This window comes from Nicotiana sylvestris, chromosome 12 (genome assembly GCF_000393655.2).
Source record: "Nicotiana sylvestris chromosome 12, ASM39365v2, whole genome shotgun sequence".
Lineage (NCBI taxonomy): Eukaryota > Viridiplantae > Streptophyta > Magnoliopsida > Solanales > Solanaceae > Nicotiana > Nicotiana sylvestris.
Genome location: NC_091068.1, coordinates 136,040,590 through 136,056,661, shown reverse-complemented (window position 1 = coordinate 136,056,661; position 16,072 = coordinate 136,040,590). Strand labels below are relative to the sequence as shown.

Sequence of the window (16,072 nt, the reverse complement as noted above, 5' to 3'; positions counted from 1 at the left end):
TTTCCGAGTATAAATTATATTCATCCCACTATTCAAATTCGAAGAAAAGAATAAAAATATGATTTTTAACAAATACAACATATATATGCCAAAGAAGGAATTGTATATGAAACTAACAAAATGATTTATGAAGGGAAGAAATATTTTTAAACAATTCTTCATTATTTATTTAGTGCAAATTCTATTTCTAATTACCATTGATATAAAGTGTTGCAATTTGTGCTTGTACATCTCATCTTATTCTCATATATTTGCTTTTAATCTAATAGGCCTAATTATTTTGTTAATTCTGCCTATGGTTAAATGTAAGATATATATATATATAATCAAACCGATTGGATTCTCAATTTATGTGAACCATTGTTACTAACTTTCACATTATAACATTCCTAGGCCATTTGTTATTTTAAGAAAGAGAACAAATCTACCTAATTGACTTAATAAAGTGATATTGCATATAACATTATTCGCCATATTTTGACGTTTGCAAACATAGCGGAGGATACTAATGCAACTTCCGACTATTGATGTTAACCATAATCACTATTACGCCATATATGAATAAAATGCAACCAATCATCATCTAGCCTTAATCCACAACCAAACAATCGAAATACACTAACCACGTATTTTCTTGATATTCCCAGAATACTTTATACCTGTCTAACAATGTCGTAAGACTTAATTAATAGTCAACTTCATGCCACATTCCCTATCTTAACAATTCAACCATAACTATACTTTAATGAAATTCTGGAATAGGTAATGTTATTACAACACTTATATGAATTTCAAAAGAGAATGATCAACTGATAATTAACATGTCAAGCATACTTCTATATTAAACAACATGAAACAAAAAAAACTTGAAATTTATAATAACAAACTTAGATAAATAGAAAAATAGAATTGCAATTCAAACTTCATTGATTTGTCATGCTGAATCTCTTTCCAACATAGAATTTAAAAGATAAGTACCTGGAAATGAAGGTAGAAGAAGTAAGTTTCAGCAGTTGCAGCAGTAACAAAATACTGGCAGAATATCAGTATTTCCACAGATTTGAGCAATAATAAGACCCGAGGAACCCAGATGCACAGTAACAGTATTTTTAAAGAAACTTCAGATTTTAACTGAACAATGGAATCAGACAAATCCGAACAGATTCAACGAAAAGACAATATTTCAGATTTCAGTTTCTTTTCTGTTTCAAATTCCTGTTTCTAATTTTTTCTGTTTCTGCTGTTGTATCTGTGTCAGATAGTGTGTGTGTGTGTGTGAATGTTCTCTTTTGGCTTCTTTTCTGTTTCTTCTTCCTCTTCAGAAAATCATTTCTGATTTTCTGCTTGATTCTCTTTCTTTTTATCTCACTCTAGGTGTATTTTTTTTTTCTTCAAAATCTGTATTCAAAATCTGACCTTTCTCCTAATCTCTCCTTATTTTTTTTCTTCTTTTTTTCCTTTCTTCAGTTTTAAAATCTGTCCTCCAGATCAGATTTTTTCTTTCTCTCTTTCCTTTCTATCTGAAAGCTCCTCTCAAGTCAGTCCCAATCCCCCTCTTTTATACAGGTCTGCCCCATTTTTTTTAAGTGTTGCCTGGACCCTTTTCTCTTTTTAAAAATCAGAAAGTTCCATTAAAAACTGCTTTTGAATACTTTAAATGATCTTATCCTGATTTTAAGCAGCCCCATTACCCTTTGTTCCCCATTATTATCTTAAACTATAGCCACTAACATTCCACTTTCAGCTCACTATTATTATCAGATTACCTTCACTTTTTTACCGCAGATATGCCCCAGATTTCTTAATGTAATTACTGTTATTACTGCCTTAAATTCAGCATCTAACACTACAGATTTTAAAATCTGTTTAAGCAGCTATAACCAATCCTAGGATTAACCTCCTAATATAATTGTATTTAACCAACTTTTTGTAAACTTGAATTCAAAACTAACATCACAATACTATTATATTGAATTCAGCCTAATAATTCAACTGCATTTCAACATTGGACTAAAATCAAACAAACACAGGAGCATTGTCAATATACTGACAATGCCCTGTTCAGAAAATAATATATACACAACATTTATTTGAATTTACTGATTTGCAAACAAACATGATTTAATTGACGAGTATTAATCAGTTGACTATTTACAACATTTATCAATAATCAGTCTAAAAAAAATAGAAACAGACTGTTTCAATCAGCATTTTCAGAAACAGGATTTATAACACAACTAATCGACGAACTTAATCGAGTCGATTACACATATTATAAACAATCATAAACAAACAGAAACAATTATAATTCTGATCAAATAGACGAGTATGAGACAGTATAACAGAATTGACTAGAAAATTATGAAAAATTAAACAGACTAATGAAACAAACATAGAATACATGTAGAATACACATAAGAAATAGACAAGTACCTCTGAACCTTCAAATTTATTCAGACTAGAACTCCTCTTGGATTCGGATTTTTTGTTTGAAATCAAACAGACCTTAGTCGAAGTATTTTCAACTGAAAATACTTTGACTAAGGTCGATTAAACCTCAATCTTCTATTTAATTTGGGCAGAATCCAAAAATTGGTGTTTCTAGGGTTCTTGAAGGTTTGATTTCGGACTTAACCATTTCTGGTTAGATTCGAGGGGAACCAACAATGACACAAGGGTGAGGGAAACCTAGGGGTGATTTGGTGTTAGTTTAGAACAAATCTGGGTAAGTTCTTGTTTGGTTCGAACCTTCAAAAGAAGATTCGAAGAGTTCTGAGGGGATTCGAACCAAACAAACACCGGATCCATAACGAGGCATGCTAGGGGGTACTATGGTGTTAACTAGGGGTTGTTTGGTTTAGATCTGAGTTTGGCTCGAATCTTCAAATGAAGATTCGAGAACTTTCAGAGAGATTCGAGCCAAGCGGATAACATATTCGGATAGAGGGTGTTCAGGGGGTTCTGGGGTGTTAAGGTGGTGACCGGTGGCGTTGTTGCCGCCGGGTTTCAGGCGGTGGGATGTTAGGGCGGCTAGGGTTAGGGGTGGGTTTGAGAAGACGATGAACAGGAGAGGAGGGGGGGTTTAGTTAGGGGGGTCGGGGTAAGGATTATGGGTTTATATAGGGGAATGGTGGATCGATATTGACCGTCCGATCAATCAGAATGAAAGGCCAGGATCTATTCACTTAACCAAACGATATCGTTTGGCTTAAGTTTGGGGGGACGGGTTGGACCGGGTATTGGATCGGGTAAGGATTATGGGTTAGGGTGATGAGATCTCATCCGTTGGTTGGATTTGATCCAATGGTCCATGATAAACTATGACCAAACGCTGTCGTTTTGACTCTTTTGGACTGGACCGGACCTGGGCTGTTTGGATTGGGCTGTGGGGGGGGTAACTTGATTTGGGCCTGGATTTTAATCCAGGTCCGAGTTTCCTTTTACAACTTATATATATTTTCTAATTTTATTTTTAATTATAAAAAATCCTAATAAAAATTATAAAACAATTTTTAACCTTACACAAAATATTAATTACTTTATAACAATTATTTAACACATAGTCAAAACATTAATCACACAGTGAAATATTAAAATTAGAATAGACACATATTTTTGTGATTTTATTTTTTGAATCAATTATTAAAGGCATAATTAAATCCTAGATATACATGCAACATATATTTTTATTTTTATTTTCATTTTGTTATGACAAAGTAAACATTTACGGATATAAGACAAATATTTAACAAACACCACGCAAAAATTCAAAAATTGCACAGTAAAAGAAATTTATTTTATTTTTGATTTATTTTGGAGTAGTTTTTCGTGAGGCAAAAATTACGTGCTCACAGCGGGGACCAAAGTCATCGTCTACATAGATCATTCAGCTATCAGATACCTATTTGAGAAGAAAGATGCCAAGCTGAGACTGATTCGGTAGGTCCTCCTTTTGCAAGAGTTTGACCTAGAGATCCGAGATCGCAAAGGAACAGAGAATCAAGTGGCTGATCACTTGTCCAGATTAGAAAATCGGAACCATGTAGCTGAAGGGGGTGCAATCAAAGAAACATTCCATGATGAGCAGTTATTGTCAATCACCTCAGGCACAGCCCCGTGGTATGCAGATTATGTAAACTTTATTGCAAGCAGGGTGACACCACCAGAATTGACACCCGATAATAAAAGAAGGTTCCTGCATGATATGAAGCTTTTACATATGGGATGAGCCATTCTTATACTGGCTCTGTATATATCAGTTGGTGCGAAGATGTGTTCCTGAAGAGGAGATGAATGACATACTTCATAGCTGTCACGCCTCGCCATATGGAGGTCATCATGGTGGAGACAGGACCGCCCAAAAAGTGCTACAATCAGGTTTCTATTGGCCAAAATTGTTTAGGGATGCACACGCCTTTGTTAAAATGTGTGACAGGTGCTAAAGAACAGGAACGATCACAAAGAAGCACGAGATGCCGCTGCAAAACATTCTGGTAGTGGAGCTTTTTGATGTTTGGGAATTGACTTCATGGGACCGTTTCCGTACTCCAATGGTCATAGGTACATCTTGGTGGCAGTCGATTATGTGTCTAAGTGGGTGGAAGCCATTACTCTTCCCACTAATGATGCAAAGATGGTGGTAAGCTTTGTTAAGAAGCACATCTTCACACGCTTTAGAACTCCCAGAGTGTTGATCAGTGATAGAGGAACGCATTTCTGCAACAAACTGCTGAATAATGTTCTTGCAAAATATGGAGTCAAGTACAAAGTTTCCACTGCCTCTCACCCCCAGACGAGCGGTCAAGTGGAAGTGTCAAATAGAGAGGTAAAGCGGATTCTTGATAAAACAGTGAGTGAAAATAGAAAAGATTGGGCAGGGAAGTTAGACGACGCATTGTGGGCATATCGAACTGCATACAAAACTCCCATAGGTACTTCTCCGTATAAGTTAGTTTATAGGAAGGCATGTCACTTGCCCGTCGAACTTGAACACAAGGCCTATTGGGCAATTAAAAAGCTGAATATGGATGGGGACTTGGCTGGCGAGAAGAGGTTGCTGCAACTCAACGAGCTTGATGAGTTTCGTTTGCACGCACATAAAAATGCCAAATTGTATAAAGAGAAGACTAAGAGGTGGCATGACAAGCACATCCAACATCGAGAGTTTGAGCCAGGGCAAGAAGTTCTTTTGTTCAATTCAAGGTTGAAGCTTTTCCTAGGAAAGTTTAAATCTCGTTGGTCAGGCCCTTTTGTTGTGGTAAGTGTGAAGCCTCATGGAGCTATGGAGTTGCGGGATATGAGTTCAACTGGTACTTTCTTGGTGAATGGTCAAAGGATAAAACATTACTGGGGTGGTGACTTTGCACGTCACAAGACCTCGGTGGACTTGACGGATGCTTGAGAATGTGTTGAGTCATGCCGCGACGTTAAATCAGACGATGGGAGGCAACCCATTGAATTGTTGTAACTGTCGTGCCACGACGTTAAATAAGGCGCTGGTTGGGAGGCAATCCAACGATAGTAGTAGTGTTAGTTTTGTGTTTTAGGAAGATCTAACCAATGCAGGTGACAAAGGGTTGGTGCTAAGGCCATCGAACGGGGTAAGAACAGGTGAAAAGTTGAAGAAAAAAATCGCCCAGGTGCGCACCCGCGCTACTGGGCGCGCTAAACTATAAAGTTTCTGCCTTTGTCGCGCACCTGATCGCGTTGTTGAACGCGCTACTAGCACGACCGCGCTATCGGATGTGCATCTTGGCACGCTAGTAGCTCTTGGGTTCTGTATTGGACGCGCTAAATCTAGCGCGCTCGCGCATCTGGGCGCGCTAGTTCCGTAAAAAAATCCGGCATTTTCAAGTGTATTTTCAGTTTTTCATTTTTTTTATTCTTTAGACTCAATTACCCCTTTCCCCCATCAAATAAACGCCCTCCCCCTGTACCTGAACCCCCCATTCAACAAAAAAAAACCCTCCCCCATTCCAACTCAAACACAAACAAAACCTTCCTCCAAACACTCCCAAATCCCAAACCCACCCGTCCCCCATCTCACGACCCCCCCAGTTTCACTAGAATCTTCCCCATTCTCCTTCACCACAGGTATGAGCCCTAGTTTCTTTCTTCTTTTTTTATTTCTCTCTCTATTTTTCAGATTTTTTGGTTGTATTCTTATGCCTATGTTGTAGTAGTTGTACTTAGATTTTGTAGAGAAATTGATGCAAGATGTTGTAGTGTTGGTGGATGATAAGTGTGGGATGGAATCCCACTTGATATGTGATGTTGGTGAGTGTCAGTGGGTGATTCTTGTTCTAAAAAGTTTAAAAAAGGGGTTGTGAAGGCCTAATGCCCACAAGGTGTTTATGGAAAGGTCCCAATGATCGTGATTATATAGTTTGTGACCCCTTATGCATATGAAGTCTGAGTAACCGCATTGAGTCACAAAATTTCTGTTGGGCTGTGCTAATGTGTCTCCGTTTTGCAGGCATCATGACTCCATCTAGGAAACGACACGCCACACGGGCCTCGTCAAGCAGCCAGGCTAGTTCATCTAGGTCACGAGGGGCTGCACCTGCACGCTCCTTTGATAGTTCCAAATTTGTTTCAGCCAATGCTCAGGCCCGCTTTGCAGAAAAGGCTCGTAAAACGCCAATTCCAGAGAGAGGTATTAACGTCAGACAGCTCCAGAGACACTGCCCTCACATGTATGAAGAGTTGGTGAGGCGGGGGTTGCACACATTCATCAATGAGCCCGGTGAGGGCAATGCAATGGTTGTGTGGGAATTTTATGCGAATGTGGCGAATCATGATAATGGAGTAGTCACGGTGCGCCAAAGGGCAGTGAATGCTTCTGTTGAGGCGATACAGACGGCCTACCAGCTACCTCCACCTCTAGTTGGTTATGATGACTTCTATGAATACGGCCGCAACCCAACGAACGAAAAATGGGCGCGATTCTTTGAGACAATTTGTACACCCGGGAAAGAAGTGGTCTGGATGGACTATGGGGAGAAGTTTCACTCCTCAGTACTTACCTTTGAAGGGAAGTGTTGGCTGTACCTCATAAACAACCGCTTGATTCCGTCTCACAATACTACAGAGGTCAATGGGCCCCGCGCTGCGTTGATTTGGTGCTTTGTAAATGGTCACGACTTCGACGTGGCCAAGGTGATGCATGAAGAGATATTCGTCCGCAGCCAAGTCAAAAGGTATGGGTTCTTTTTCCCTTCTTTAGTTACTCAACTATGCAGGGATACTCAGGTGCCCGAAAATCTAGCTATGGATGGGTTGGTGAAAAGGGAAGGCCAATTCCGTGCTGATAAGGTGACCACGGGCAAGGAGCCAGAAGTAGTAGAGGAGGAGGCGAAAGGTGGCCGGTCTGCGATTAGTAGCTCTGATGATTCTCATGACGGAGAGGATGCTAAAGAGAACATGGGGACAGCACCGCAGGCTCAGGAGCAAAATGTGGCAGTAATAGGACCATCTGGGATGACAACATCTTTAGGAGCTACCCGGGTGTCCCATTTTACTGCGATAGAGGCGGAGATGGCTGGTTTGCGAACCTCCATGACTGATTTGGGCACTCGAGTAGACGCGATAGCTGACCAACAAGTGAAGTCGGAAAAGAAATTCATGGGCTGGCTGCGAGCTCTGGGTCGTGCGTGCCACGTCAACCCAGACACCATCTCCGACCAGGAGTGAGCCTTCGGGGAAGTTCCTTTACCTCACTGCTCTTTCAAATTTTAAGCCATGGGGACATGTCTTCATTTTTAAGTGTGGGGTGGGGATTCCTTCATTGTATGTATGTGATTGTATCAATTGACTGTTGGTTTTGTTTTGTTTCATGCTTTGATAATTTTGATGTTGTTAAGTAGGAATCGTTGGTTTAAAATAGTTATATGGCTCATCCCGACGATGGATCCCTGTTGACGGGGTTCTTGAGGGACTGAGTCGAGAAAAAAAAAAGAGAGGAATACATTGTGTCTTGTTCCAGCTAGTGGGTATGAATTAATATAGTGCTTAAAGAAGAAGGGAGTATTTGTAGGGTGATATTGTTTATGGAAGTGAAGTGGGTTGAAGAATTTGCGCTAAAGTTGCATGTGATGTATTAAAGTGATTAGGAGGGTTAGTCCATATTCCGAAATATATCCTACCCGTCCCTTAGCCCACATTACAACCAGGAAAAAGTCCTAATTGATTTTGGATCGAGCTAGCCTACATTAGTAGAGATTTACATTAAGGGCAAGCTTATGGTACCAATTGCATGCATGTGACTTCTTTTGTGATGGTGAGTGATTTCTTTGACATATGTGAGCATATGATGTGAATGTGTGGATTGAATTCAATTTTCATTGGTGTGATTGTGAGGGCATATGATTCGTGACGGAAAAGCAAGTCTTGACTTCTGTGTAGAGTACGTTGAGGAAGTATGAATATTGCATAGCACTTGAAGAGTCGACTTTTGAGGCTAGGATTGTTCACTGCTAGGCGTAATGTATGTAAATTGTTCTAGGTGTAGGGCGTTAGGGGAAATGGTTGAGTGAAGGAACCTTTAGAATGTATAGTTTGATTGCTCGAGGACTAGCAATGAAGTAAGTGTGGGGTGTTGATAATAGGTTAAATCTAGGTAATTTGGCGATTGTTTATGCTCCCACTTGATTATATTCCAATATCATAATATGGTTAATTGATGAAAAATAGGCTCTAATTGTGAATTGTATATATTGCAGGATGAGGAACCTAGGTGATGCCTTAAACAGTTGTAATTGGAACCATTTTGGAGCAAGAAAGACCCCTCAGAGCTGAGTACGCTTGAAGACGAGGAACATAAGTAATGAAACACAGAACTGGACATGCGCGCCCAGGTGCGCGACTACGCTACTTTTAGCGCGTACATGACAGAATCTCAACCAATTAGCGCGGCCAGGTGCGCGGTCGCGCTAGTCCAAAATCCGGGAAGAGTTATTTAGGGGCAGAATTGGAAATCTGGAGGAACACTCACTTAACATATATAAAGTTAAGCTCGCCCAAGGAAGAGAGGGGAGGTTTTTCATAGTCTAGTGCAAGAAATAGAGAGACAAGAGGCAAGGAGGAGATTTGACCATCAAGTTCTTCTTTTCTTCTCTTGGTTTTTGCTATTTGGGATGAAATTGAATCTATTTGTGATGAACACTAGCATGAGTAGCTAAAACCCATTGTTCTAGGGTCATAGGTGAAACATGAATGTTGTTGTTTGAAGTTCAATTTGACAAAGTTGGTTTATCATATTGGGTTATTTATTTAATTCTACTTTTAATTATTTTGCTGAGTAGCTAACAGTGAAATACTATCTACGAATCTTTAGTTGAACTCGAAAGTGGGAACTTTAGATTGCATATAGAATTAAATAGAGCAAGTTCTTGAACCCGGGCCTCGGGGAACGTATTAGCAATTGGGATAGACATATACCCAATTGCCTTGCTTGGTTGAAATTCAGGAATTGTAAATGCATTCTTGTTAATCTTAATTCCATAGACATATAGGCATTGAGTTAACTTGAATAGCCGAGTAAGAACTCGACATATTCTTATGAGTAACATTAACCTTGTCAATCAACAATCCAGGTAAATCAATTAGTCATTTTAAGCCAAGAACATAACGCGATTGTTAACTAGCCTGTGACCCTGGAATATCCTCTCCTACTGTTTGTTACTCGAAATTGTTATGTGTTTGGTTAATTGCTCTAATTAGATTATTGCTTGGTAGTTTAGGTAGTAAAACAATTACATCTCTATTTTGTGAAAAAAACCTCTTGGATAGACAAATTAATTGAGTTTGAATTAGTCAACAATTAATCATAAGTCTTTGTGGGAACGATACTCTACTCACTACTCTATTACTTGACGATCACGTGCACTTGCGTGAGTGTTTTTGGTCGCAACAATGTGGACCACTAAATAAATGCCACATGTTCAATTAAAATGCCCATCAATGCCATGTCATCTTTCTGTTAAGAGAGGGGTATTTTTAAGCCTAAAAATAACATTAAGGCAAATTTGAACCAATAGGTGGAAGGAGGGCATTTTTGAGTCATTTCCAATACGTTAAGGGCATTTTTGGCCCTTTTCTGTAAAATATAAAAGGTAGCTATAAATAATAATATTTTAAAATAATTTTGGTTTATAATAAATAGGGTGTAATAGTTTGTTATAAGAGGTAAAATTTCCAATAATTAATATATTAAAATAACCTAAATTTTGTATGGACTAAATCCAGTAAAACTAATTCAAGTGTCTACGGCGGAAGCCCATTTGGGAAAATATGCCATAGTGGAACTAACGGCCATCACAGTAAAACCAATTTCAAGACAAACTAGTAAAAATAGCACGGTATAGCCAATTTTCGGATTGGTTATTCAAAAATAGTCAGCGTTTACGAAGTCAATGAAAAATAGCCACTATTTTGCTGCAACAGAGACCGGTCCAGCATAATATACTGGAGTTCGATTATGAACTCCAGCATATTATGCTGGACCGGTATACTTTGTTAACTCCAGTGTAATATACTGGAGACTGGAGCACCGGTGCTCCAAACTCCAGTATATTATACTGGACAATTATACTTGCTGGAACTCCAGTATATTATGCTGGAGTTCCAGTATACTTATGCTGGAACTCCATCATATTATGCTGGAGTTCCAGCATACTTATCCTGGAACTCCAGTATAATATGCTGGAGTTTAAGCATACTTATGCTGGAACTCCAGCATAATATACTGACGTATTTTTCGGGGTTTAAACAGTGTTTTCGCTCAGATTTATCTTTACATGAAAAGTGGTTAAATTTCGATTACTTTTGAAACTAAGCTATTTTTGAATGACCAGTTGTAAATCTGGCTATTTTTGAATTTCTCCCAAAATAGGAATACAAACAATAGCCCATTTAGGAAATAAATACCACAACGGTATTAACGGCTAACAGGTATTCAAAATTGGGAATACAGCTGCCTGACAGCCCATTTAGGAAAATATACCATATTGGATATTAACGGCCATTCGAGTAAAACCGACTCCAAACTAAATTAGGAATACAAACTTATTACAAAAGAGTTAGTTCTATTTATACCTCGTTTGCAGCTTTAAGGTTGTCTCCTCATTACATTAGTTTCTCTGCTCTTTGTTTCTTTTCAAGAACTCAAAGAACGTCCACAACTTTGTTCGCTTATTTCTCCATCAAAGAAACTATGAGTACTCTGCAAACTCATCGCTCTTCCCAACTTCCCCATAATCACACACGCCATTCCTCACCCAATTATTATGGCAATCACCAACAACAAAGAGGCTATCGGCGTAATGTTCAAAGGCGCCCTTATTACCAGTCTTCTAGACAACATCAGAGAGTTCACAATCCAAGCACGAATTATCCTTCTTTCGGAGTTGGTTCTTACCCAACAGTAATTGATGAAGTTTTTGCTCAACAATATTGGAATCATACCTCTGCTTTTCAACCTTCTCCGCCATATTATTCAGTTGATATGGTCTTATTACCGACAGTTGTAGTAGACAACCATGGCCAATATGGGCTAATTTGGAGGTATTGTCGTGTGCCTAATTATGAATTAATTGATGATAGCTATGTCACTAATGATCCACGTGAGTTGATAGATATTAGTACTGGAATGCTTGATCATCTGATCGGTCAGCAGGCAAATTCAGCCTTTGATTTTGGCTTTCTGTATGATCATCTATTTGATCGTGAGGATGACGTGGATGGTCATGATGAGGAGAAAGAGAACGATGATGCTGTATTGAAGCATTTGAAAATAAGAACACATCATTCTCTTGCTAAGGATGGAGTTGTTTCTGATGTAGAACCCGAAACCTGTGCTATATGTCAATCTGAATATGAAGATGAGGAGAGTATAGGGAAACTGCAGTGTGGGCACGAGTATCATACGGACTGCATTAAACAATGGTTGTGGAGGAAGAAAGATTGTCCAATGTGTCGTGCTTCGGTTTTGCCTTCACAAGAACAGAGATTATAGAGAGGCATTCACTCGTCCCGATCTACCAATCATGTCATTCAATGGCACTACTGATGTGAACGTTATTTTATTTTGATTTTGGTCAATCCGTGAATTGTTTAAAGGCCAACCTGTATTTGTTTTGAAACTCATGTTATTAAACTTGATATAACATAGACAAGTTATTTTACATTGTGCATGACTTACAATATTGTCTGATACATACATTGTTCTGAACAATGTAAATAAACAACGATTTATATAATGAATATCATTGAGATTTAGCTTATATAGACGCTCTAACATACACATATTAAACAAAATCTGTATGGTAGGTACAATTCTATCTCATTGCTGTTGTAATTTCATTGATGGTTCTTCTAATGATCGTCCGAGAGCAACAAACAATTGCAAACATAAAGAACAGACCTGATAAATTTGCAGCTTTAGTTCTCATGAACCCAACAAAGGAGAATGTAGAGAATAGCAGAAAAAATAAAACAAGAAAAGAAGAAAAAACAAGCCCAGTAGAAAGATACTTAAAGTTCGTCTTCCCTTATAAATGCAACTGAACAGATTTCATGGATTACACAATTCATATTCTATAGCTACCATTACAAAAGTTCCTTAAAATTTGAAGACATAGGTTCCTTCATCACTTGTAGAAGGTGGATCAATGTTTGTTGCGGTTCCTGCATCCACACAATAATGAAATTTTAAATCAGTCCTATATATGACATCTACTATTTGATCGCTAAAACATTTTAAACGAATGGCTAACCTTTTCTTTAGGATTTAGCTCAATGAAAGGTTCGTGCTAACATTAGAAGTTTCCAGTGCTGATGGCATCAGCATTTGCATCTCCAAGTGCTGCCTCTTTGAGGTATTTGTCAGCCAATTGAACTCTCTTCACATTCTCTTGCTCTTGGACAAGTAAGTTTCCGTACTCGAGCAGCTTGTCAATTGTCATCTTTGGTTGCTCAAAAGTTGGAGGTCCATCAATTGAGTTCAACAGTTTTTCCCCAACCTGTTCAATTCCAGTGTTTTCAATCCACTTCCTGACTTCGTCATCGTATACTCTTGCCCTCAAAGCACCAAAGAAATCTGTGATACAAACAAAATTATACCCATAAGTTATCATCATTTGAAAGTCCTTTTTTTGAAAAAGAAAATTATTGTAACACTTTTGAGTGGTCTTACCAATAGATTGGCCAGGGAAGGCGTCGACAAGCCTCACAACGTGCTCATCTGGTACGCTGTCAGTTCTGAAAATTCCCTTGCATACACCAATTCTGTCCTCTCTGGTTGGTGCCCAGTAGAACTTCTCCATACGACCATCACGGATAAGAGGAGCATACAATGTGGAGAAGTCGTTTCCTGTAACTATAATGGGGACTCTGGCATTCTCTTGCTTGTTGTACATACCGGGGAGCTGGACATTAGTCGGGTTATCAGCAATGTTCATGAGGGTGGCATTCACCATTTGGTTGTTAACTGTGTACTGTGTAGTTCCACCCATTCTACCAGCTCCTGCATCGAGATCGTTGATAAAGAGGACACACATGTTTCCTTTCCTGATTATTTCTGCTGCCTCGCGATACCTTTGCCTAATCAATTTTGCTGGCTCTCCTGCATTTCCACTTTCCAATTCTCCAGCACTCATCATGATGGGGCTGCAAATATTAAAGATGCGAACACAGTTGAGTAATTTTCATCCATTCCGTCTGACAAAATAAAGGGCACCACGGTGCACTAAGATCCCACTATGCGGGGGATCCGGGGAAGGACAAGACCACAAGGATTTATTGTATGCAGTTTTAGCCAACATTTCTGCAAGAGGTTGTTTCCACGACTCGAACTCGTGACCCCTGGTCACATGGCAGCAACTTTAACAGTTACACCAAGGCTTCCCTTCTGACAAAATGAACTTTCAAAAAATCATCTTATGTGATCAAGTCATTACTCACTTGATTCCCATCTTTCTGAAGACAAGCTCACACTGGAAAGACTTTCCTTGACCTTTGCCTCCCCATATACCCAAAATCAGTGGTACCTGTAAGAAAATTTGACAAGATTAAAACATAAAACCTTGTACCATAAACGACAGTAAGGGAAAGAGAATTTCTAGATAAACATTGTTACTATTACTGACCTTGATGTTGGGCAATTTCAAGAAGTTCTTGGTGATGTGAACAACAAGCTTGTCCATGAAAGCAGGAGCGATGTAGAATCCGTCCAATGTGTTGTCCAAGTTGTATCTGAAATAAATCAGGTGACAATTTTTCATTTATTTACATATTTTTCGGATTAATTCTATATCTTAATTTCCAAAACCCTCAACTTACTGGCGAAGACCCTGACTGATGTATTCGTAGGATTGTAAAACAGCATGGTGAGTACCAGTACCCGTAGGAGCTTGAAAAAGGGTGTCGACCATACCCTTACCCCTCGTGATATCCTGTTGATCATCGGACATGTCCATAACAAGTCCCTTCCATCTGTCCTTGTCGGTCTGTTTCTTCTCATCTATTTCTTGCTCTTGAGCTACAATCCTGAAGCTCCTGTTCGAGACCTTGGGGATGGAAGCGCCTTTGGCGTTCACATTCTTCAACGCCTTGCCAAAGAAGGCGGTGCTTGGAACTGAAGTTCCAGCAACAGAGTTGTTCAAACTCAACTGCACAAAGGATGTTTTCTTAGTAAGAGGCACTTAAACATAGTAAAATTTCTTGAACGAAGTACACAATCTACTTCTACTAGTACACAATTTGCTTCAATAAAAATCACAGGCCGTGTATAAATATAATTTCCTTTGGCATCCTATGTTGCAAATTCATAGTAAATTCTTGAACAAGGTACACAATCTAGAGCAGCTAGTACCCAAATTCTGGAAAAAAACTACACAATCTGGAGCAACTAGTACCCGATCTGGTTCAATATTAAGCACAGTTTAAGTATATCAATTCTCACATAGCACCCTATGTATCAATTTTATATGTGATCATCTCCAATATCAATGAAATTTCTTGCCACCTTTTTCTAACAATTCAACATTTCCATCAAATAAATGACAAATTCTATCTAAAGTTCTAATCTTTAACTAAGAACACATTAAAAGTATATTACTATTACTATCACCCATGAATCTCTTTTATACATGCCATTTGACAGCATGTGACCTTGCGCATAGCGAGAGACAACCTCTTGCAGAAATGCAGGATAAGACTGCGTACAATAGACCCTTGTGGTCTGGCTCTTCCCCGGACCCTGCGCATAGCGGGAGCTTAGTGCACCGGACTGCCCTTTTATTTGACAGCATGTGACTACTTATTAATGTACATAAGATACAAGCCAATAGATCAACTTGAAATTAATTTTGTTTCTAGTAGAAATTGACTGCATGAGATAGACAAACTAACCTAAAAAAAAACGCTAGAATCATAGTAAACAGAACAGATTCATAGAAACCTAGACTAAAACAAACTAAAGACAGTTTAGATTCTACATTATTTAACTACTATAATAAGCAAGTTGACAAGTCTTGAATTGTAAAGAGAAGAATACAGTACCGGTACTTTGTTGGCAGATGCTACAGTTGAGACAGAGGCAGCCATTGTTTTGACTACGCTGAAAATCAAACAACTGATCAGTAGCTCTTAGTATTTGGTGAGACAAATAGGTGATTGTTGAATAGAGATGCGAAGGGAGAGAATATTTATAGCACGAGTTATTTGGAGTATATGAGAAAGAAAATTATGTGCATTTTTGGATTACGAATTCCTAATGGCCACACGATGGAGGATTGGCTATATTACGTGGACATTTTGGATTACGACTTTATTATGTGACATGGACATTGCCTTTTTCTCTTTTTTATTCTTGAATGTACTGGAGACTATATTAACAACAAAATGGAGTCTTCCCGGAACTAGTTGGTTTTGAGGTCAATATTCAAGCTACTTTTTCCTCCATAAATGTTGTTATTTTCACAGATTTAATTTCTTCTTGTTGAATAAGAAAAATTGAAACAATTATTCTACCACAATTTTGAAGGAAAAAAGAAGAAAAAATTAAAATGGACAA

At 38.6% G+C, this 16,072-nt stretch overlaps 1 protein-coding gene across 1 annotated transcript; it reads right to left on the bottom strand.

Moving 5' to 3' along the window:
• Positions 1–12,528: 12,528 nt before the first annotated feature.
• On the bottom strand, positions 12,529–15,682 carry LOC104235677 (ribulose bisphosphate carboxylase/oxygenase activase 1, chloroplastic-like). The gene is made up of 7 exons (XM_009789489.2): positions 15,559–15,682; positions 14,338–14,666; positions 14,145–14,250; positions 13,960–14,045; positions 13,193–13,665; positions 12,774–13,096; positions 12,529–12,684 (listed from the first exon to the last, which is right to left on the bottom strand). The coding sequence occupies exons 1-6, from the start codon at positions 15,601–15,603 to the stop codon at positions 12,816–12,818; spliced, it is 1,320 nt and encodes a 439-aa protein (XP_009787791.1). The 5' UTR covers positions 15,604–15,682; the 3' UTR covers positions 12,529–12,684; positions 12,774–12,815.
• Positions 15,683–16,072: the final 390 nt, after the last annotated feature.

Coding starts and splice junctions, on each gene's coding strand:
- LOC104235677 (XM_009789489.2), bottom strand. CDS start 15,603: ATGGCTGCCTCTGTCTCAACTGTAGCATCTGCCAACAAAGTACCG. Junction 14,046..14,144: donor TGAAATTGCCCAACATCAAG/GTCAGTAATAGT, acceptor ATTTTCTTACAG/GTACCACTGATTTTGGGTAT. Junction 13,097..13,192: donor CTTCCCTGGCCAATCTATTG/GTAAGACCACTC, acceptor TTTGTATCACAG/ATTTCTTTGGTGCTTTGAGG.